Source organism: Macrosteles quadrilineatus, unplaced genomic scaffold (genome assembly GCF_028750875.1).
Source record: "Macrosteles quadrilineatus isolate MER2022 unplaced genomic scaffold, UCM_ALF_1.0 Scaffold_15__1_contigs__length_3749704, whole genome shotgun sequence".
Taxonomy (NCBI): Eukaryota; Metazoa; Arthropoda; class Insecta; order Hemiptera; family Cicadellidae; genus Macrosteles; species Macrosteles quadrilineatus.
The window spans coordinates 2,793,493-2,818,902 of record NW_026542608.1 but is presented as its reverse complement, the minus strand read 5'-3'; the positions used below and the strand labels follow the sequence as shown (position 1 = coordinate 2,818,902).

Below are 25,410 nucleotides of genomic sequence, written 5' to 3'. Positions count from 1 at the left end.
TGGTTTTCTCGTCATTAAGCTTGAGTTTGTTCATATTGAACCACACTTTGGCCTGTTCAAGGAGATCTTGGGCTTCAGTCCGTAATCGTAGAATATCACACCCTCTAGATATGAGCGTGGTGTCATCTGCAAAAAGCACTGTAGAGCCATTAAGCCAAACGTCATTAATCATATGATCGAGAATTGCGGCGGCCCAATCACCGAACCCTGCGGTACCCCATGGGTTAAACTTTTAATACTGGACGAGGCCCCATTTACCGTAACCAGCTGTCTTCTATTAGCAAGATAGCTAGAAACTGTTTTTAGAGCTGTACCACCAATTCCATATTCTGTCATTTTTTAAATAAGCACATTATGTGACACTACATCAATCAAACGCCTTGCTTAAGTCGCATAGAATTAGCAAGACTGAAGACTTATGTTCAAATGCATCTCTATTATAGTGTTCATAAGGCTGAGTAAGGTACTGGTAGTTGATCTACTCCTCCTAAGGCCATGCTGTGCATCAATCAGCGGGTGGTTGTGTTCTAGATAGAATCAACTGCCCTGATCGGCTTGCGCTGATTGACCCATGTTCCCCCACCTAGATCCACTCGATCCAATGTGCTGTTTGCTCGCCAACACTGTTCCACAAACTATGAACTTTATAGCCCTCTGCCTGGACTTCATCGACTTGGTTATCGGCTCTGTCCTTATGTGGACTTCTTTGACTGCGGTCCACGGGTTATCAAGAGAATTGCGTCTTCGGTTCTTGAGGAACAGTGATCTCATTCTGCTGTGATTTAGTTGTACAGGTCTTGTGTGATATTACATTTTTTGTCAAATGTTACCTTATCTCTCTAATCATCATTTTCTGCTATTACTGGTGTATAGCTATTGCATGTACTATTGATGTATCAATCAATCAATCAAATATTCTTTATTCATAAAGTTTAGACAATATGTCTTGAATAGCGTCATTAAACTAACATAAACAAAAAATTATAAACTAAATAATTAAAATCATTCGCAAAGGATTTATATAGTAAAACTAAAAATTAGTGCCATAACTTTAAAAAATCACAAAATCTTTATGTATGTATTATCTTTTATTGTTATCTAGTCGCATGTTTTCTTGTAGTATATCATCGATTGTTATTGTTACCAAATTTCTATCTATTGTTATGCTTGCTCAAGGAAGTGGTGAAGGAAGTTGTAAAGACTTGCAGTGCAAGGTGTGGGAACGCTAAGGGGCAGTTAGATTAATGTATCTAAGTATTAAAATGCTATGGTAAGGGAGGGAAACAGATCCTCGACGTAGGAAGTGGTGAAGGAAGTAGTAAAGGCTAGCAGTGCAGAGTGTGGGGACATTTGTATTTTGTACCTATTATACCTATAAACATTTGTTCACTTATTGTTTTATTAAAAACCATGAACCATGATTGCTCCGCTCAACTGGCTTTCATTGCTATTGAAAGCAATCCTAGTATTTATATGTTTTAATTTTCAAATTTAATAAGGTTTTGAAATTTTTAATTTCCTTGTACTTTAGGAAATTGTACCCCAAAAACTACGAAAAAAAGTAACTTAGATATGGATGGATATAACATTAAAATAGAAAAACTCCCAGAATTGCAGCAACATTCTCTAAAAGACTCACTTGCCCCTTATTCCTCTCAACGCATCTGTGTAAGAATACAGAGAGCAGGTTCCACTTGCCCCCATGGTGAGAGAATTGGAACCATAAACAAAAACTCTTTTTATTTATTTATCTGAAGACACTTTTTAGCAAAATAAACCTTAGTTTTTTATAAAGACAATTAGTTGTAAAATCACTTACTTAGTTTATGTAGCCATTGTAGCCTACAACTAATTTTACAATTTTTTGTATAGGGCCTAATATTGATTGAGCCAATTAGGGTCAAAGTCGAACTACGGTATAACCTGGTTCCACTTGCCCCACTTCTCCCTATCTTCTTTTTTTGCCCCCTAAACTCTATTATTTCTTGTTAACTCTCTTGAAGCCAAATGCATTTCTAGGCTAAAGCATAACGACGTAAAGTCAATTTCAGTTTTTCTTTGAAGTATTCTTTACCTACCTACCCAAAAGAATGATAACTTAAAGAGTATATAAATTACTCTAATTAAAAGTTTGGAATGCTGTTAAATAAATTTTAATACACGGTATTTTATCAAGCCCAATTATTTTTTAAATGTATATAACAAAGTATTACCTATGACTATCAATACAACTAGACATTTCATCCCCTAGACATGTAACCAGCTTTTTTATCAATAGTCAATGGTATTACTGTATTGTTTTTTTTTTTCAGGAAAGAAAATGTAATTATCAAGTTTAAAATAACAAGATAACGCTCTTGAAGTACACAACATTGTATACCCACAATGACTGATCAAGGCTTTTCAAGTGATTTTTTTATCGACTCAAACTTTGCCATGAAGCCGGAGCCAGACTCATTGGGTTTGGATTCATTATTACACACTGCAAGTGTACCTATTCCAACAAGAAGGGCTATGGATATGTCCGAACTAAGAGATTTTGAATTGGAGGCCAATAATAGATCATCAAGCAGTAACATGGATATGTTTCAAGAAATTAACTCACCTAATCCTATTATATACTCCGGAAATGCACTCTGGGGGACTAAAATAGCAGGACCTGATTCAGATCCCATAAAAATGGAAGATGATGATATTTTCCAAGTAGATAAGTCAGATCTGATTCAAGGACCTACACTCGCTGAGCTCAATGCCAATGATGAAACTCTTGGACTAAATGATTTGGACGATTTGAATTTTGATGAACTCCTTTTGCCAGATGAAAATGTGTACAATCAAATACCTCAACAGCCATTGAGTACAAGAGTCAGCCCTTCTTTGTTGGTAACCAATTCAACACCGACAGTTATGGGACAGAATTGTGCCTCTTCTTTTCCTCCTGATGGAATAGGATTTTATAAAGATTCATTTTCATCCAGTGTACCTTCCAATCCATTTAGTTGTACACCCATTTACCAGAAGAACTTATCTCCTTCTAGTCACCACAGTTCTAGCTCATCACTTCAGGTCCATTCAGCTCCGTCGTCGGGCACCCCTCCTCCCAAGCCCATCAGTCCTCTACAGCATAAACACAGTACTTTGCACGAATTGTTGATGAAGAAGGAAATGAGTTCCCCTCTAGGCCAGTCTGTCCCAGGGCCATCATCTAGTATGGGAGGAGTGATTCGCAACCCAAGGTATTCACAGTCTCGCCTCTCCTCCTCTGCTCCCACTCACCTCGGTCTTGAGCAGATCTGGCAACGCAGAGAACCTCGTCCTCACCTGTTGTCTACTAGCTCCTTGGCGGAGGGTGGCTCTACGTCATCACTTTCTACTGGTATGTGGTATGGTTTAATTGGTTTACTAACATTTAATATCCATGGTAGTTAAAAGGTAGTTAAAACCTAATAACAGGTCACCTGTGGTTAATCTTGACGATTGAATGTTTTAAATTTTTTAGCAAACGTATGACTGTCAACAAAACTCCCTTGTTTGAGGAATAGGACATCATTTTTGTTAGGAGATAGAGGTCTATTTGTTTAGATTATGAGCATCTATTTGTTTCAAATTTTATTACCGTAGGTGGCACGGTAAGACCTAGGCCCGGGACTAGTGATGGTCAAAACCAGAAATTTTTAATCTCAAAACCAAAACCGAAACTTTACCTGGTCAAAGGTTGCTAAAAAAAATACAGGTAATGATAACATTTTCATTATTATTATGCGATCAAAACTGAAAGAGATTGACTCCTGATCCAGACAGAAGAACATAAATATGTGACAAATAAATTTCAAACTCCAAAAAATAACATATTTTTTTATAAACAACCAACATTAAAATAATAAATAAAACTCTTGACATTGAAATAAACATGAATATTACATTAATTAGAACATTTAGTGGTCAATATTTCTTTGTGTTTAATAAGTATCGATATGAAACTGAATTGTAAGTTGTTCCAGTATTTAAGATGCCTTTTGCAGTTCAGAATACAATTTACTTGTTTCATTAGTGACAGTGTTAATGGAGATGTGTTTGCTCCGTTGCTACCAGCTTTTCTGTATAAACAATGTTATAAACAATAATAATGACACAAAAAATTTCATCATTTAAAAAATTTAAGTGCCAAAACTTCCTATTTAGAAACTTTTGAATCTTGAAACCACCTATCAAATCTCAAAACCAAAACCAAAGTTTTTTCCAAAGTTTTGATGGTTTTGAGATTTGAGATTTGGTTTCGAGACATCACTACCCGGGACCGATTCACTTTTTCATTTTTATATCCCCAGAGGCCAAAAACACCATTCCTTTGAACTTTTATTTATTTACATATATGTGTGTTCGTGAACACGATAACTTGAGTAATTTTTGTCCAATTTTGAAGAAATTTGGTTTGAACATGTAAGGCATGAGTCACAAACCAGCATGATTGGACCATGGGAACGGGGTTTTATGGGGTAAAAATTGGTCTTTCTCATTTTTGACCCTCAAAACGAAAAAATCCCAATTTCTCTATAGAGCCTCTTAAAGAGCTTAAAATAACAAATAAAGTTTATCAAAGTGTTTTTGTACGGTTATTGGTTACGGAGAAAACTGTAACCGCTAGAAAGAAAAGTTGATATGATGTAAATATGAGATATGAGATGATGTAAAATATGTAAATATGAGTTATTTCTCAAGTTGCAAAAATCTCCTAATAAATTACAGTACCATATCATATTTATATCAAATCAAATTTTATATCATTCTCCACAAAACAATCAAGATCTAAATTGAACCCGAATATTTACCTTGATAATTCAAAGTTGAGTCAAGTGGAGTACATAAAATTTCTCGGATTGATATTGGATCAAAACCTAAATTGGGATAAGCATGTTAAGCATGTAATTGATAAAATGTCAAAAGGTACATATGCCCTGCGACAAATACTAAGGGTGTGTGATATTGATACTTTAAAAACCATATACTTTGCATTAATAAATTCTCACATATCCTATGGTATAGCAATTTATGGAGGAACTACTCAGAAAAATTTGGATAAAATTCTTCATCATAATAAAAGTACTCCGAATTATTTTCAAAATTAAAAATAAACACCAATCAATAAAACCATTCTTTTCTAAATTAGGTGTTATGACAGTCTATGACTTGTATATTTATGAAACTATACTACATGTAAAAAAATTAAACCTCCAAACTAATAGTACAAATATTCTACACTATAAATTAAGGCTTACTAGGCAGGTTGAACGACATAAATTAAAGTTTTTTTTTTTTTTTTAAGAAATGTAGTTTCATTGGCATAAAATTCTTATTTAATTTACCTAAAATTATAATAGAGGAAAAAAGTTTTGATGTTTTTAAAAAAGATTGAAAAATTATCTCCTTTCATTGTCTTTGTATTCTTTGGATGAATTTTGGAATTGATAAATAGAGGAGAAATCATAAATGATAGTTTAAAAAGATGATTTCATTTAATTTTGTGTTGTTTATTCTTCTTAAGCTTAACATTTGTATTTTAAAGATAATGATTGTTTTGGCGATAAGTAAGGCATAATTCGTCTTTATATTTATTTGACGCTATTCATTGTATAAAAACTTGTGCAGTGAATGAATAAAGAGAATTTAATTTTGAATTTGATGTTTCAAGTTCATTTCATTGGCTATAACTTTCTCACAAAACTTACCTGACCAAAACATTAAAAAAGTAGTAGTCGAGTTTTCATGTCATTCTACTGATTTACTTTTTTAATTCATGTTTAAAACTAGTTTTACCAATAATATAAATATAAATTAAATATTTTTCATTACACGTTCTGTATTATGCAGTATAAACCTGCAAAGTTTCAAGTCGTTTGGATGATCGCAAATAATTTAAATCTTAGTTTAAGAAAATCACTTTCTCTAACAAGAGTCGGAATAAAATGCGGCGACGGGAGAACTTTCCACAGCCAAAATGGCTGACTTTACCTCAACTGTCTCAATGCCATTCATATTGGGACATCTACTCTATTCTTATTTAGTTCTCTGTGGTTCTTAGTTGTTATTGTCTAAAAGGTTTTTTTAAAATTAAAACTTAACTTTAACCATTAGCATGATTTTCAAATAAAAATTAACCAAAGATGTTAAAATGTGGATGCAAAGTATTGGAAAAATCTCAATTTTGTGATTTTAGTATTTAAAATTAATTGTCTCCCATATGTACTTTTGTTATGAGTTATGAAAGTAACAATAATCCTTTTTACTAATGTATGATTCTAGGTGGCGTATTGAGTCCTGAATCTCATGACTTTTCACTTGATGAAAGTTTCGACTCTGAAGACGACAGCGATCATTATGATGAATTTTCATCAGACGCAGGTAGCTTATTACAAAATATCTCGAAAATCATTGGGGTTTTGGAATTTGAAAAATGGCCATTTAACATTTGGGAATAAAGCTCTTGTTTGGATGTGTACCAAACTATGGTATCAAGAAATGTGGATTGGTTTCTAATCTACTTTAGTTAAGATTTTTGTCTTGGGTTGAATAAATATAAATCTAATGAACCCTTATGCTTATATATATATATATATATACAGTAGACTCCCTCTTATCCGGACTCCTCGGGACCGAGGCCAGTCCGGATAACGGGTTTTCCGGTTAAACCGACGTCCCCAAAAACTCATTAAAACAGACTGTTTACTGTGATATTCGACTTAAATTTAGGAGAGCATTGTATTTAGACACGTGATCACTGGTCTCAAATCTTTCCCAAGAGAACAGTCGTTTCAGTACTGCCCACTTCCTGCCGATCTAGTCCGGTTAAACCAATGTGCTGATAAAAATTGTTCGGTTAAACAGATGTCATTTCCGCCGAGTGTAGTCCGGTTAATCCGATGTCCGGTTAAAAGGTGTCCGGATAAGAGGGAGTCTACTGTATATATATATACATACACAGTCAAACCTCGGTATAACAAATCTCAAGGGACCGAACTAAATATTTGTTATATCAAGTATTTCGTTAAATCGAGGTTCGTTATAATATAGAGGTTAGGTTTGTAAGAAATTCGCTATGTCGAGGTTCACTAACAGCATCGGTAAATGTTGGTCGAGGTGTGAAGTCATTAAAACGCATTTACCATATGCTACTAACTGTATTTTAAAAGTTGCAGATTAGATAATACTACCATTCTTGGTATATAACATTGATTTATTTTTTTCGTATGCACTGTACAGTATTCATAAAATCATAATTTTACCACGGATGGTCAAGTAGAATATACTACTTAAGTACACTTCAAAACAAAAAGTCTGGTTCTAACACAGGCTATACAGTTAATACATTTTAATACACTCACCTCCCGATTTCTAACCGTAAACGGATGATTCGCGTCGCAGCATAACCGGGACATATTCTAAGAAAATTAAGCTAAGTTAAACGCAGACAGAGACTTTTATAATTCAAGTCAATGTTTTCGTACAAGTTGGGTCAATTTTGTTAAAATAGCAGGGTACTAACTTTAAACATTAAAACAGCAGTCCTTTCTAGGTAGGGAGCCTTAGTAGGTAAACAAACCATAAATCCACATAAACACCACATAAATCCACATAGTCTACGTTTGTTTGGTGAGTCGGTGGCTCAGTTGGTAGCGTCGCGGACTTCGGGCCCAAGGCAGCAGTGTCGTGGGTTCGGATCCTGGTCACTGCCACAAACTTTTATCAGTACAGTTCACCTTTGTACTGTACCGGCTCACCCCTTGCTTTGCTGGATACGTTCCACGCACAGATCTGTAGTCTATGTGGACGGGCAAATGCAAGGTTAAAAGAGGCCGCCAACCTCTTTTTTTAAAAAAAAAAAAAAAAAAAAAAAAAAAAAAAAAAAAAAAAAAAAATCACTCGTCTCGAGCCGGGCCTACTCAAGGTCATAGACCTCTCCTCTCTTGCCCGTCCCGATACGTTTGCAATGAAATTCTACAAATGCAGACAAAGCTGTGTTATGAAACATAAAAGAAAGCTATAATCAGATAGAGACGTTTCCCAATTAAAAAGCAGAAAGAAAACTGAAAGTAATTTGTGGTAGTTTTTGTCTTGTCAATAGTGAACTGTATTTTATTTTATCTTAAAGACTATAGCCTACATATTTTTTTGCATAATTTGTTTATTTCATTGTGTTTAAATATGTGTGTTATTCATTGTGATTCCTATCAAATAATGACCCTTTTCTGTTCAATTAATATTTTGTTGATTAAACCACGATTTTACGTTTCCGGGAAGCCTCGACTTTACTCTATCCCGGATAATTGGGAGTTGAGCGTATGTGCATTTTTGCTAACAGTATTTAAATGACATGAAAATGTTTTAAATTTAACAGAAATAAGAAAACAGTAGAAAATACATACAGTACAGTACCATATAAACAACAACAGAAAATAAAAGTAGGCCTACAGTAATTTAAAAGGAAACAAAATCTTTTCTACAGTACTGTATTTTAATAAGCCTGGCCTAACCTATTTTCAACATTCTAAATCTGAATTTAGGATTTAGTTGGCATTGTCAATTACTTCACTTACTTGGCCACTTCCACTCTGATTACTAAAGAAGAAGTCAGTTATCGTTGTTTGCTTACGTGCAGTGATGTTCAACGTGTCCATGGCGCAGTCCAGGTCGGTGATAGATTTAACTACACTGTCAGACAAACCACTCTTTTAAAGAAAGAAGCATTTTAGCAAGTTTAGAGCTTGATGAGCTTCTTTTGAAGTTGGGTCAGGCAACTCAGATTGTTCCTCTTCGTCGTTATCTTCCTCCACATCCGCATTCTCGTCTGACGTCACAGAGAAGATGATTTCAGCATCGGTTAACTCTCCACACACAGCCAGGTCGTCGTTGAAGTGTGTCCTCTTGTAGATTGAGCACTTCTTGTATTTGTTCCCAATGCTCAGGAGCATCGATGGCTTGAGCGGAAGGCTGTGCTGTATTGTCTTCCGAGGTCGGAACGTGAAATCCACTCTTCCTGAAGCAGTTAGTAATTGTGCTCTCCCTGACCTTGCTCCATGCTTTTGTCATTATCCACATGGCATCCAAGATGTTGATGTTAGTTGGAAGTTTGCTTTCCATGTCTCTCAGGAACTGTTGAACAACCTCTTTTCGGTAATTCACTTTAAAGCTTTAAATAATGATCTGGTAGAGTGGTTGCAGTTTCGAGGTTGTGTTTGGGGGAAGAAACTTGATTTTTATGTTACTGAGTTTGGGAATGTCTCCATGAGCCGTGCAGTTATCAACAAACATGAAAATTTTCTTGTTTTTCATTTCTTTGTTTACACTTCGGAGCCTTTTTGTAAAAGCGTCACAGTTCATCCAAGCCTTTAGGTTCACCATGTAGTCCGCAGGAAGATCAGTCGGATTTTTAAAACAGCGTGGGTTTTTTGACTTCCCAATTACAAGAGGCTTTAATTTGTGACTTCCCGTGCAGTTTGCGCACAACATTACAGTAATGTGATCTTCTCTGTTATTCCCGCCGTGGCATTTATAAAAACCTTTTTAAATGACAAGGTTTTGTCCGGCAAACACTTAAAAAACAGTCCCGTCTCGTCTGCATTATAAATGTTTTCTGGCTTGTATCCCTCTGTTAGCGTGACAAGCTTTTCTTTCCACTTGGAACAAACACTATCGTCGTCTTTAGCACTTTCACCGCAAATGTTTCTGAAAATAATTAAATTTTGTAAACAGCTGGGCTTTTTCTTGAAGAATTGGACCACTTATTGCAATATTTTTGTCCTGGCACTGCTTCAGCCATTTGAGAACACACTCCTCTACATCTTTAAGCTCACACGACTTCAACCTTTTGATTTCCGAACACAGATCACCGTCGTAGAACTTGTCTTTCCATTTAGAGAATTTCCCTATAGGGAAGTAGCTATTACCGTAGGTGGCATGGTAAGACCTAGGCCCGGGACCGATTTACTTTTTCATTTTGATGTCCCCAGAGGCCAAAAACACCATTCGTTCAAGTTCAAATATTATAGAATATATATGTGTCCGTGAACACCATAATTTTTGAGTAATTAATGAGTAATTTTTGTCTGATTTTAATGAAATTTGGTTTTAAGGTGTAAGGCGGGATAAACTTGAATTAGTTCGCGAACCAGCATGATCGGGCCATGGGAACGGAGTCTTACGGGGGATTTTCTGTGGTAAAAATTGGTTTTTCTAATTTTTGACCCTCTAAACACAACATTTCCCAATTTCTCTCCAGACCTTTTTAAAGAGCTAAAAAAAGACAAATAATTTAGTACCTATACCAAAGTGTTTTTGTACAATTATTGGTTACGGAGAAGATTAAAAAAATGTTATTTTAAAATTCCCATGTTATTCTTATGGACATTATTGTAAAATGTTGTAGTTTGCTTGTTTATGGATATATTTTGATCAATGTTGGTACATTTATTTATTTTATTCTAAGTTATTAATATTTTACTAAAAAAACACACTTTTTTACCCTCCCTGTAGCAGCAAGCCTATATACTCATAAAACCTAATGTTAATTAAGTACATTTAATTGAAAATCAATTCAGGCAACTGGAAATTCGCTTAGTCGGCAGGTTTGCTGCGGCAGGGGTGTTTAAAATTGTAGCCACAAGCTAGGTGGTATGCCAAACTCTTTCGCAATTTCCAAATTTTTCTTTGTTGGGTTGTCTTCAACACACTTAATAATTTTACGCTTAGTATCCACGCTTTAACACGCACAGTTTCTTTTTATTGTTCTTACTCATAATCTTTGAATCACACAAACTGCACAATCCACTGCCACTGACAGACGCAATGATCTGGAATAAAACAGGACAGGAAGCTAGACGCTGTAACCGAGTGTTCATGTCTAGACACGAATTGCGTTTGTTTCCGTTTGTTATAACGAGAGATGTCGCAGTTGATTCGTTAAGTAGAGGTTAAGTTCGCTATAGAGGTTCTGATATTCATAAATTCGTTATATAGTGGTGAAATTTACATTGTTTCTTATGGAAAGTTCTAGGGGATTAAAAAAAATTGTTATATTAAGGAATTTGTTATATATCGAGGTTCGTTACTTGAGGTTAGACTGTATATATCATGGTGAAAAGTAAAATGTTTTCAGGGTACTTTGGTATTTTAATTTACGTATAAACATAGCCCTCATTGGTGTAAATACTAAGAAAATATATATATATGTATTCAATACATATTTATATGTCCATAACTTGAGCAAAAGTTATACGATTTTGATGAAATTTGGTAAAAACAAGTAAACCTATATTTATTCGAACGAGTTCGCGAACCAGCATGATTGGACTATAGTAACAGAGTTTTATGGGGTAAAAATTGGTTTTTCCTATTTTTGACCCTAAAAACATGAAATTTTGAAATTTCTTTCCAAACCATTTTGTAGAGCCTTAAAAAGAAATAATTTAGTATATTGAAGCGTTTAAAAAAGTGGTAATTAAAAATTCCCTTGTGTTTATGGAGAATAAATAAACTGATGTAGTTTGTTTGTTTACTAGGTAACCTGTTGCTCAAAATCGAGCAAAACTGCAACTTGTAATAAAATAATGAAGAACAAAAAACATAAACAGCAAAACCTCAATCATAGAGTCACTCTAAAGTAATTTCAATGACTGATTATACGACTTGAAACTCGTAGAAACGTGAAAAATATTATGCTGAAAAAATTATGAAAGTAATATATGGTACAATATTTAAATATAGATCCGTTCTCATACTGCCTTGGTTATCTCTTATGTATTGTAGGCGAGTGCCCTCTATGAGAACGTAGATGTCAACCACACACTGTAAAGTGAGCTTTTCAGACCTTAATCCCTCTCTTGACGCCAACCAGTACGACACGTACTACAGCATTGATAAATAATTTTTACGATTTGTTCAGTTTTAGGCGTGTTTAAATTAGGTGCCCCAACCAAAGTCTCCAGTTGAGAACAAAAGAGTAGATTTAACGACGTATCTAGATCGGATTCACGAACATTATTAGTTTTTGAAAAAAAAATAAACAAAGATTTATTTGGCCAGGTGGTGCTCTACTGTTTTCAGATTTAAAATATCTGCGATACAGGTAGCATCATTGTAGCGAGGGAAGTCACTTCTTTTGTATCTTACTATGCACATAACAATCTAACTTGACTCCTCGGAGCTCTTGTCCCTACAAACTTCTGCCACAGTTTTAAAAGATTGGGCAAATGGGTTGAAATTGTGACCCTATTTCCCGCAAATTTGTTCATTGCATTTTTTGTATGAATTTTTTTACATGCGCTGTTGGATTCCAGTCCCAACGTCGTACTTATACATCTGTGCGTATTCAGGACTATGCCCTTATTGAGGAATTATATTACCTACTCGTTGGTAAAACTTGTCATGGATCTTGAAATTTTAGATCCCCTGTGTGACCCTCTCGTCAAAATGAGCTTCAGAGCTGACCATGGCAAAGGTGGAATTGAATTGACAAATTTTATCCAGATACTTTCTGGATCCAAGCCTCACATAGCCCTGTTTTCAGATTGGGAGTTTCCAATAAGTTCCTGAAAGTATGGTGAATTCCACAAATGAGGTAAAAGAACCTTTCATTTATGGCAACAAAGAGTAAAAATTGAACTGTCTCAGCCAGTCTTCCTTGCTTAAAATGTTTAGCCACCACAATGTAAACATTTAACGTTCATTTGTCCGAGATTGGATGAATCACCACAGCAGTACTGACACTCTGTATCCGTCAAATTGGGAGGTTGATGCAAGCGGTCACGTTTGCGTTCCCTCCAGCCACTCAAATTTCTTCGTATTACTGGTGGCATTTAATTTTAAATTTAGATAAAACACGAAAGTTAACCAATCAACAGAAAACACTACAAAGGAATTTTGATACACATTGTAAATAACATGATAATATGGTAATGTAACGGGTAACTGGACTGTGAATAATCACTTTCAAACATTCACCTAATCACACCAAACTGTAACCAAAACTACATGATAATTCAGTAAAATACAATGTAAGGTAAATAAATTAAACTATTACAAACTATTTGTTGTCAGGTCTTGCTAGGAAACTCTTTATTTATGAACCAGACTTAGTTAACAGATGTTTAAATAAAATATAAAATTCCGAAATAAGTCCTGCGGTCTGTGGTTAAACTTAAAAACTATTTCAAGCTACGTCCATATGTTTAGTTGTAAACAAAGGGAATTGAGTTTGATGGTTTGATCTAATGTCAACAGATAGCGGCGCCGTTCCCAAACTTTAGCCCTTAACTGTACTTAAGTGATGCCCTTTCTTAATACTCTGAAAAGTATTTGCACATCTACGTGAAAATACCATTAATTTGACACCTCAAACGTTAAAATCCGTCAAGTCGTTATCGAGCTATTACTGTGAAAAGAAAACTGCTTGCGTATTAATACATAGATAGATATATTTTAATGGATTTTTGATTATTTCATACAAAGCCATTGACTATATAAACACTAGTGTTTATATAGTCAATGACTAAGCTAAAAACATTTTAATTAAAAAACACCTCAATACGTTTCCTTTATCAGCAAACCTAATTACTCATTAAAATTAAGTAGGAAATAAATCTGAAAATTTTAAGGGAATACTTTAGTGGATATCCAGCCAGGTGAAAATTCTTTTAGTCAACAGGCTTGCTGTGGTGGGGGTGTTTTCAGTGTTGGATTTACCACTAAAGTAAAAGGGGGCCGCAGAGGATTGAAAATTTTTTTTAGATAAATGTTTTTTTTAACCATCAGTTTGCTGTGATTGCAGGTGACGATAATGATGTCTCCGTTAATGCGGACCGGGGAAATGTTCATGATTTCGCGACGGCCGTGGAATGACGGTGATGATGTCCAATTTTTTGTTTATGTTAGTTTAATGACGCTATTCAAGACATATTGTCTAAACTTACTGAATAAAGAATATTTGATTGATTGATGTCCCCGTGATTGCGGCCTGTGGGAGATGTTCACAATTTTGCCGCGGTCTCGAGTGTTGATGATGATGTCCCGTTATTGCGGCCCGCGGGAGATGTTCACAATTTCGCTACGGCCATGGGTGTCGATGATGAAAATTATGTCCCCGTGATTGCGGCCTGCAGTATATGTTAAAAATTTCGCCGCGGTCGCGAGTATTGATGATGATGTCCCCGTGATTGCAGCTCTTTCGCGGGAGATGTTGATTATTTTGCCATGGTTGCGAGAATCAATGATGATGACCCCGTGATTGCGGCCCGCGGGAGATGTTCACAATTTCACTGCAGTCGTGGGTGATGGTGATAATGTCCTCAAGGTCACTCACGGAATATGATCTCGATTTCGCCGCGGTCTCGAGTGTCAAGTATGATGTTTATTTGTTGCAGCCCGCGGGGGATGTTCATGATTTTGCCACGGTCACGGATACCTATGATGGCTTTGACTTGATTTAGGAGAGATGTCCACGATTTCATCTATGATCACGGGTGTTGATGATGATGTCCCCTTGATGCATAGGATATATTCACAATTACTTCCGCGATCGCAAATAATTTCCACCACAGGGGGAGGGCGGCCGCTCAAGTAATTTGGCCTAGGGCCCCAAGTACCCTAAATCCAGCACTGGGAATTTTGGCTTTTAATTTTGGTTAATTATAAACATATTGTGTAGAAATACAAACATGATAAAGACATAAACCAACATAATCTAAAAACATTATTTAGTTGAAAAAAAAAAAATATATTTCTTTGTCAATGGGTCATTACAGAGTCAATGAGCGATGGTGAATCAGTGCCTCGATCTCACTCCAAGAAGGAAAGGTATTTTTGGCAGTACAATGTGCAGGCCAAGGGACCGAAGGGCCAGCGTCTGGTGCTCACATCTCGTCTAGAGGATCCTCATTGTCTTAACCAGATCACAGACCCTGTCTTTAGTCCTCAGTGTTCCGTTCAGGGGATAAAACACAGGTAAGTTATTCAACAGATATTTGGGACAGTTTCTAGGATTAGTTTTTGTGTTATATTTGGCACCTCCTTTCTGTTATAGTAATCATTATCTTAATTTCCATCGACTACATAATGATAATATCCACATTGCAATTTCAGATAAAAAATTTAATGTATAAATCAATTGTTTGACAGTCTAGTCTGAAAAGTACCCTCTATATACTTTCTGTGAGGAACTACTTCAGATCCACATTTTGGTAGGGGTCTGCGAGCCAGACTTTTTTTACTTCAGGTTGAGTAAAAAGTATTGAACTTCGGATCTCGGACAAAAATTGGTTTGTGTCAAAAGAACCTTCCCCTCTGACGCCAATTGATTGCACACTTTCTTCTATAGACGTGTTCACCTCCTCAACCTTCACGGCAGAAGTGTTGTTGGGCTGCCTATTGTTGCAATATTTAAGTTTAAATACCCCCGCCGCAGCAAACCTGCAGACTAAGCGAATTTCCATTTGCCTGATTGGATTTACACTAAAATGTCTCCTTAAAAATATCACATTTATTCCCTATTTAAATAGAATCAGTTTAACACATACTAAGTAAGTAAGTATAGTAAGGTTTGCTGCAACAGGGAGGGTAAAAGTGTTTTTTATGTAAAATGTTAATAGTTAGTAAGAAATAAAAACATTTTCCAAATTTGGGCAAAAAATGTTAATAAACAAGCAAACTACAACAGTTTACTTATTCTCCATAAGAATAACATGGGAATTTTAAATTTACAATTTTTTGAAATTTTCTCCGTAACCATTAGGTGCATTATAACGCTTCAATATACTAAATTATTTGTTTTTTTAAAGTCTACAAAATAGTTTGGAAAGAAATTGCAAAATTTTATGTTTTTTGAGTCAAAAGTGGGAAAAACCCATTTTTACCCCATAAAACCCCCCATAAACCCCCGTTCCTATGGTCCGATCATGCTGGTTCGCAAACTCGTTCGAATAAACGTAGGTTTACACGTTTGTACCAAATTTCATCAAAATCGGATTGTTTTTGCTCGAGTTATCGCGCTAACGGACACATATATAAATATATACTTTTGTGCCCACCCGGTTTGGCAGTCAGTGCGCTGGTAATTTACTCGGTGTGGCAGTCACCCGCCCGAAAGCCAGTCAGCTCTCCCATAAGCCAGTCAGGTATGGCTTCCCGTGCACTTTATACGTATGAAAACAGCAAACCGGTGCTGCTGCCTGTGTCGATAAGCGTAACTGCAATACCAATGCGGAGACTGTCTCATCGTGTGTTCTATCGTGGAGTAGTGTAGCCAGTACGGCACCCTACCCTACTTTGTAGCGGTAAAACCCAGCGGTCTGTAACCTTCGTTTACTCCTTGTTACTATTTGTGTTGGGATAGTGATTAACTACGTGTTAATGTTTAAACATGTTCATACTCCAAATAAATATGATGCACCTCTAATAAGGATCGTCGAATATTAATTAATTATAATTGGTTGAATCTTGATCCTACCCGTTCATCATCTCATATTTTAAGTTATTTTGATTTTTTTACCTTCAGTTGAAATTTTAGTCAACTTCTCCTTTATACAATATTTTTTATCCTAGTATTTACAGTGTTTCCACGGACCGGGAACTATACGGATTTTCTTTATCTCGAGAAATATACGTGAATCTTGTCCGAGATACTGGAACTGTTTTTTACGCAATTGCGTAACGCGAAGGAGTAACTATTACATATGACAACGATATTATTCTATCTGATAAGAATAACCATGAAACTACACTCGAAAGATAAAATATTTTTATAATAATTTCAATTTTACAAACAAACTATTACAGGAATTATATTTTGGGACGGATGAATGATAAGGAAGCAACAAAAAGTGGTCACGAGTGCAAATACGGGGGGGGGGAGGGGAGTACAATATAACGAACGCCAGAAACGATTATTTGTTTACTTTTCAGATTCCTTATCAAATCTCTCTCTCTCTCTCTCTCTCTCTCTCTCTCTCTCTCTCTATCTCTCTCTCTCTCTCTCTCTCTCTCTCTCTCTCTCTCTCTCTCTCTCTCTCGCTCTCTAACAATTTACAGATTGTGGACTTTACGATTTAAGTTTTCCTGCAATTATTTCAGTTCAATCCCATACCTATCCTTATGGTTTCCTATCTATTATTTTTCAAAATAAATAGTAAAGCAGGTTAAACTATTTTTTATTTTATTTTCTTGAAACCATACACTCTTTACCATCCCGTATTCTGCAGAGTCAAATGTTTAACACTGTGTTTATAAAAATTGAATGGCCACACAATTTTGTGTTTTATTTTTTTTTTTTTTACTAATAGTAACTGGGATATTTATATATGCCAATAAGTGCTGCAAGCTGTAATAAATGCTGCTGATTAATATCAAAATAAGTATTAATTTATTTTGTATAATACATCGGTCATTGAATACAAACCATAATGGGTTTTCTATTTGTAACTTTAACTTGCAAATACAGTAGAACCCTGCTTAACTGGAGTCGCATCATCATGATGCCTATATATTATATAACCTCACAAATCCCAAGAAAATGTTTTATTAACTGTGTTTTTCAGTCTAATATTTCGATATGAACGATATATTTAACTATTTACGGTAATTTTTATGTGCAGTAGGTTCCCAATTATTGAAATATTACAGATCATTTAACAAAAATAAGATGGAAGCAAAACGGAGAAATATCGATCAGTATCGTCAAGGTCAACCTATACGCTCGCACCTACACACTGACAATCTTGCACTGACACTGACATACTGACAATCGTCTGCTTCTGTCTGCTGTCACAACACTACAATATTTTGTGGTTGGGTCGTTGGGTGATTAGTAACCATGACAACTTGTGGATGTAGAGAAACCAAAGAAAGAATAGAACAAAGAGAAATAATAAGAGGTGTCATTTTTATCTTTATCTTATTTTTATCATTGTTATTATTACCAGAAAGACTTAAGTACAGTACTATGATTTTATGGTGTTTTATGAGTTATTTAATATTTTTATCCCCATACTTCTGTTCTGAAACATCATGTAGTAGTAGCCTAGGATGACTACGGTATCAGTAGTCTTCTAGTCTACATTTTCATTTTGTTTTGTTCTTTACGTGATTTATTGCTGTACAGTAAGCAAGTTTTGTTTTGTTTGAGTAAGCATACGGTGTAGTTTTTATTAGTAAACCAAGGTTAATGACTTCACATATCACGGTTGCGCAATACCTATTGTATTTTGACTATGTAAAATGCAAATTTATAATCACGTTAACGTCCATTTATATAGTGTCCCGGAACGGCATTGTTCCTGAGTAAGAAACATATAAATATCATATTTAAATTATCCAGAAGTCCTTAGTTACTCACACGGGGAAAAAAAGTTTTAGGCCTAAATCATTTGAAACCTATACATTACATATTTTTGGTCGAGTTTTCGGCCACTGGACGACCACTAGTTAAAGTTAATTGTATTACAACAATCTTTATAGTAAGCAATATAAGCTTGAATCGGACTTATCTGCCTTCAGCTAATCCATCATATGATAGTACGTTAGAGAGTATGCCCATGCTGAAGTTTTACTTATACTTGAAGAATGACTTAATTTAGTACCAAGAAATAAATCACACCCCTTACATACACTGTGCTGTTTTAATGCTGTGTAGTTGATTGCTACTGTATTAACCTGTGATCGCATATTAATTCATTCATTAAGAACGTATTTAAAAAAATACTACTTTTATTTTTTTTAAATTTCTATGATTTATTTACAATAACAAAAATGTGTAAGATTAAAATAAAGTAATGTGTTGCATTGTCCATTTAAAGTTACATCATAGTAAATTGAAATTCCACTGAAACTTAAACAATAAAAGCCGAAATTAGTTATAAAGAAAACACGAGTTTCCTTTATATTGCTTTTACAATCGAAATATACATACTGAGCCACAGCTCGGTCCCCCGGTACTTTTCATTTTAAATATTCAAATAAAGTCGATTATTTTTAATGTTTTATGAAACGTGACATAGCAAATTTCCACAGAACTTTTTTTGTCGGCTACTACTTTATTTTATTTTTTGGTCAGGTTAGTTTAAAAACAGTGGATTCTGTATACAAAAAGTGAAATGTTCTAAATCATATTTTTTTATTTTTGGCTTATGTACGTAATTTAAATTGTACGAGAGGGGCTTCCCACCGTGCCGGATTGCGCCGTGCGGGCATATTTTGATCCAGTGGCGGGTGTTTGGTGTTCTGAATAAGAATACTGAATTGCTCGTTTTAAGATCGTATCATTACAAATCCTATCATTTTAAGATTTGCTTACACTTACGAGAAATGCATTTTCCATTTTTACATTTCTCAGGTACAAATTTTATGAAATAACGTACATTATTGCGTTGTTTGACAAGTAGCTGGGGACCGAGCTTTGTTCGGGAAACTTTACACTTTGAGAGTATTCCTTGGTCAATGTAGTGCTATCCCAAAAATAATAATTTGCGGTATTTTTTTTCTTGACATTTAACTTCTATTCAAATAATAATATCATAGTTTACTGAAATGATGAGATAGAAGAGTTTTTAAAAATTTGTTTGGTTCCCCTAAATGGCCGAAACTATAGAAATTACCCAGTATTTTTCACGCTGAATTCAAAGAAGGCTATTAGTAGTATGAAAATCTTCCCACCTTCCTTCCTTTGAAGTCACTGCAAGAACTTGGACTCGCTCCAAAACCAGAACCGAAACGTTTAATTTACCCTCAATTTTTAAAATGTAATAAGTTACAATTTTCTGGAAACTCAGGACACTTTCTGACTGAAAATAATTACGGTTGATCCTTGTTGGTGAGTACCAAAAAGGAACCTTAGGTATAAACATGGTTGTATATCCAAGTTTGGTTGTCCTTGATATTGCACTATTTCATTGACACTGACAAATTAGGGCTAGGCTGCACTATAAGTTAATTGGGAGTTTATTTGATATCTAGTCCTAAGCTTATAGCCATCTTAAGGCAAACATAACCAAAACCTAACCACAGACATATAAATATAAGTGATATAAATATAAACACTCATCCTCTGTAGGCCTAAAGCTACCTATCTATATTTTTTTGGGTTAGGATTAGTACTTTTTTGAGAGAGTGTCATTATGTACTGAGCACACTTAGATGATATAGGGTATCAGTGATTTATGAAATTATTTATTTATAAAAAGCAACCTAACGGAGTTACCTTAATGATGCACCCAGTATTTAATACAAAAATTAAAGCTTATGCCTATGTATATTAGTTTTAAAACAGAGTAGAATAAGGCACCTATAATCTAGATTAGGCATTGATTAGTGTTTATAAACTAAACATGGATGAACCACTAAGTCAAGCTACTAATCCAGTTGTTCAGGCTAGGCTAAACTGAACTCTGAAAGCATCCATCTCAAAACGGCCACAACTTAAGAACAGATCCTAGAATTTGATTTATTTTAAACTTTATTTTTCTGAAATAGATAGCTAAACTGTCCAGTGCAATCATCCCACACTGCAAATAGCAACACTCAAACTTAGTTAGGTAAGCTAGTGGTAGGTTACAACTAATTATTATCCCTGTGACCGATTCAGTGTAACATCTGACATCAGTCAGAATCAGACGACATTATTGACAACGACACTCGTCGTGTCGTTTCTTTAATTTACGGTATAATATAGTATAAAACATCTACCATATCCATAACAATGTTCTACCACTGCACCTAAACAGCAGAAAAAAGCAAATCACCAAATTCAAATCACCAAGATTCGCACAATATGACAAATTATTTATAAATTAAAAACAGTATATCTTCTGTGCCAGTAGTTAATGCGTGATTGAACTTCAAACAAACAAACAAACACACAAACTTTCACATTTATAATATTAGTAAGATAAGATGTATTAATTAAATATTAATTACTAGCTGTGTGCCCGTTCTACGCACGGGGATCCTCTAGTGGTCAGTTGAAACCTTCCTAAATAAAGAAAAACTATTGGTTTGCATATTTTCAGATATGCTAGCCAAACTATTATATACAAACAAATACAGCATCTGACAGTTTCAAGTAAAAAAAAAAAATGCTTAATAGATCTATGAGGGGTACACTTCCATATCTGTTGGCACAAACAACTAAATTAGTAATATTGATTATTCGATTGTTTAATTCCATATATCGTTTGGTTAGTTAGGTTAGGTTAACCTTACCTAACTAACCAAACGATATATAGTTAAAATACTATACCTCAACCTCGCCATTAAACATTCAGGTTGGAAATTTCACTATCAAAGGTGCTCTTGGCCTGTCCGTACGGAACACTGAGTTATATGCGCTACCAACTTATGAATAATTGTTTAAGCCTACGAACCCAAGAGATGGATAATTGGTCTGTTGGACGTATGGTCCAGCGAGCAGCACATAGCGTTGAGAAGACACATTAGAAATACGATTTGAGCATAATCCGTAAACCTCTGTTACAATCACCCACTGCAGTTGTCTCTAAACACTTTACACAACCACCATTGAAGTGCCGTCAACGAGTTGAAACCTTATATGTAAGCTATTGGTAACGCTTATGTAAAAAATGTAAGTTTCCCAGGCATATAGAACACTGAGTCAAAGTCTTTTCCCCGGTTATAAACCCAAAACTCGATAGAAATTCTATACACAAAGAAGCTCTATTTTCATTTACGGTTACCCTACACATTATTGCACTTGCGATTAATTAAATCCGTTATGTAAGGAAAAACGGTTTTAATCCAACTTGGTTTGGATTTGCTTTTGAAACTTGATCTGAAATGATTGCGGTATTTGTAAACAATATTCAATTTAAACATATCAGTGACAGCTAGAGAAAAATAATCTTGATCCGAACAGCTGTTCGCTATTACATATGATGATTATGTGATAAACATTGTGAGAAAACTTGACAAAAATCGCACAAAATTGGGTTTTAAACGTCCGTAAGTTTTTTTTACAAAGTAGCGAGGCCATATTTTAATAGCTAAAGACACTTTCGCCAATCCAGTGAATACATTAAAATGATTCGAGGATCTTGATAGGTACTCTCGTTTTCAGGAGAAGGCCGCGTAAAATGGCCTTTGGACCGTGAAAGACGGAAGATAGACAACAACGGAATTGAGATAATAATTGATGATTCAGATAATAACGGAATTGAGATGAAACTTTTTTCGGATTCTTGAATGTTTAAAACGTAAAAATAATCTAAAAGTTGATGATTCTGAGCAATGTACAGACAAAACTCTAATTTTATTTATATAGATTAGTACCTGTGGTGATTTTTATTAGAAATTTATTGAAGTAAATAAACAGCAAAGTTAAAAACCATCTGACCAGTGTTTTTATTTAAAAAGTACGTAGGCCTATTTGATTGGCTTTGTTTTCTGAACTAAAATATCTATTTCCTGATCTATTTTTAGTTCCTGTTTTCGAAACATAATTTGGCAAAACAATTATTTATTCATTAAACAACTTGATCAAAAAATAATTTCTAAACATTGGAGGACAATTAAAAAACTTTTGAATTCTAATAAACCTAGCTGCCGTACCTGTGTTTTACATCGGAGAGGATTTTGAAGAGAAAAAGTTTGATACACGTCACATATTTCAAATCCCACTCCAAACACGTCATGTTAATACGTTTACTTCCTTAAATTAAGAATGTCACAATCTCCAATTAACAGGCCCGTAGCAAAAGTTAAAAGTTTCACAAATCGAATCGTTTCTACCTTTTGGACCGCAAAATCAAAGAACTTTATTGACAGCATTTAAAGCTGACTTCGTTAAACATTCTGTTATCTACATTCTTCAAAAATGTAAACATTGTGAAACTTTGGAATCCCATGGGGCGTAACTCAAAGAAAACACGTTAAGTGTAATCGGTATATTTGTTAACCAGGTACAGGGCTACCTCTTGAATTGATATAGATAATAAATCGAAAAATAAAGAAATATAAGTTGATTGATTATTGGCTCTTACAAAAGGGTAAACAATCAAGGAACATGATTTAATTAAGTAACCACACATCACTGAGTCTATATCTTCATTCTTTCTTGTAAAAATCGCTTTGATTGTGGCTATATAAAATAGGGAAGTAATATTTCACTGTACAACGAGCTCAAAAAGCTCGAGAACCAGCAATAAGATGGAAATAACCGGCAGAACCTTTAACCATCCACTGGCTCGCTAGTCGCTACCCCAGGTCGGTCGGTAGCCGGGTAGCCCATCAATGGAACCCGTTAGGCTCGCCCCTACCTCTCGCCACAAAAGAGACAAGAATTTTGCCTTGTTCCACACGCCTTTGATTGTTTGAGGCGGGAAAACTATTTGTGTTCTACGGCCCGCGCAACACAGGATATTGTTTTCGTATTAGTTGGCCTTTTTCCAAGATGACCGTGACCGTTAACTTATTTTATGGACTCCCTTGGAGAATAATTCAAAACTACAAAGAACATTTCTAATCCCACAGTATACTAGCTATTTAAATTATAAACACTTTGGTGTTTGAAAAATATTTTTGGACGATAAATTTTGCAGCTTTTTGAAATCATCCAAGATGGCCGCTTGCCTCCAAGGACTCAACAATAGGCCTAATTGTGCGACTATAAAGGAATAACTTCCCACCTTACGCTTGCGAATTAGTACGGTACATATTTGTATCCACAGTTGCCAGGACGACTATTAAGACGACCAAAGATTACATTGACATTTAGGTATTTAATCTGTAGAATAGTAATTGTTAAGTAACCTGGAAGACAACTAATTAAAATGAAGTGCGAAAGATGGGTTATGAGAGTGCTCAATGCCTGAAGCATAATCCATTTGTTTGAGGTGCGGATTTTCAAGCTTGTAGAACAAATAAATATCACAAAGTAGAAGGGCAGGGGTGAAAGTGACTGAAGTGACGGGATACCCGGGTGGATTTTCAGTGACTGGATTCCAGTGGTATGCAGTAAAATATATAGTGACTGGCTTAGCAGCACAAATTTTACGTGACTGGCTTTCCCATGCAAATGCGGTGGTGACTGCATTAGCATAGCATTTTTTACGTAATTATATTTTAGTATTTTAGTATAGTAAAAGAGATATATACGTTCAGATATGTCTAGGCTTAAGATATTTACCAACATATATTATATATATATCATAGTCTTGAAATATATTGGGGGGTGCAACTGACTGACTTCCAGTGTATATTTTATGTGACTGGCTTCCCGGGCGCGGCCGTGTATATATATATATATATATATATAAGTATATATATATATATGAATTTGAACGGATGGTGTTTTTGGCCTCTAGGGACCTCAAAACGAAAAAAAATCGGTCCCGGGTCCTGGTCTTACCATGAGTACTACGGTAATAGCTTAAAATTCCCTATATGGGAAATTCGCTAAAAGTGTGCTTTAATTGAAAATCCCGATAGTTGTGTGGTGCAGTTGTAATGCAGTTTTGTTTGCCATAAACACTAAAACTGAAGAATTAAAAAATTACACATTCAGTTTCAAAATGGCCAACCTAAGTTGAGTTTTGGCTTTGCATGACAATGTGCATTCATTTAAATGTGAGATTTCCCCTCAACCACCCCAAAAGTCCAGACCTTGCTCCGATTGAATTGAATTTATGATGAAATTTTGGGTAGAGAGACAAAATTATAGTTTTAAATGCGTAATTTTCGTCTCACCTGAAATTAGGTCACACCTTAAACTTTGTCCAGATAGCCTAGCCTACAATGAGATAGTCCAGGACTCTAACGTGTTCGTTAATTAATTATCGTTTCGAGTTTATTGGTTCAGAATAATAATACAACAATGCTATCAATGTTTAGCTCACCTTTATCTAGTGCTCATCATAGCCATTCGAAAAATATGTGTGGTTGAATTTAGAATTTTTGATAATATAACGTGAAGTGAGTAAACCTAATTAATTAGAGACTTAACTAAAAGTGATTCGTTCGTTATACTTGGTTATCAGCAAAGTAAACGTGTCGTAAAAATTAGACTCGGTCGATCACCAGAGTCGATCCGGGGTTTCTTAAATCAAATTTACGTAAGACGGTTCGGGGTAACGGAATAAGTTGTACGTAAACCGTTCTGGCAACTTAAATTATTTCCGTAGCTGGTTAAAGACAAATGGTAGTGTGCTCGTACGTGAAAAAGCGTGTAGCACACTGCGGCACAATAGAATAAAAATAATAAAACTTCTCGAAAATTAGAATAAACAAAACAACTCGGTAGCACACTAACCTGAAGCCTTAAGACTATACCAGGAATGGGGGAAATCTTTAATTGACCAGATAGGAAATTAGACTGTTGGATTGTTCTCCAAACAGCAAGCGTATTGACGGTTCGGTAGCGGG

General features: G+C 35.1%; 1 protein-coding gene across 1 annotated transcript in view; it reads left to right on the top strand.

Annotated features, from left to right (window-relative positions):
- LOC129005093 (protein CREBRF homolog) overlaps window positions 1–25,410 on the top strand; it is a 103,171-nt gene that overhangs the window by 7,776 nt on the left and 69,985 nt on the right. The window contains exons 2-4 of the mRNA XM_054433888.1: window positions 2,313–3,376; window positions 6,301–6,399; window positions 14,793–14,991. Of these exons, the coding sequence (XP_054289863.1) occupies window positions 2,386–3,376; window positions 6,301–6,399; window positions 14,793–14,991 (1,289 nt within the window). The 5' untranslated portion in view covers window positions 2,313–2,385. The remainder of the gene's footprint in view (window positions 1–2,312; window positions 3,377–6,300; window positions 6,400–14,792; window positions 14,992–25,410) is intronic.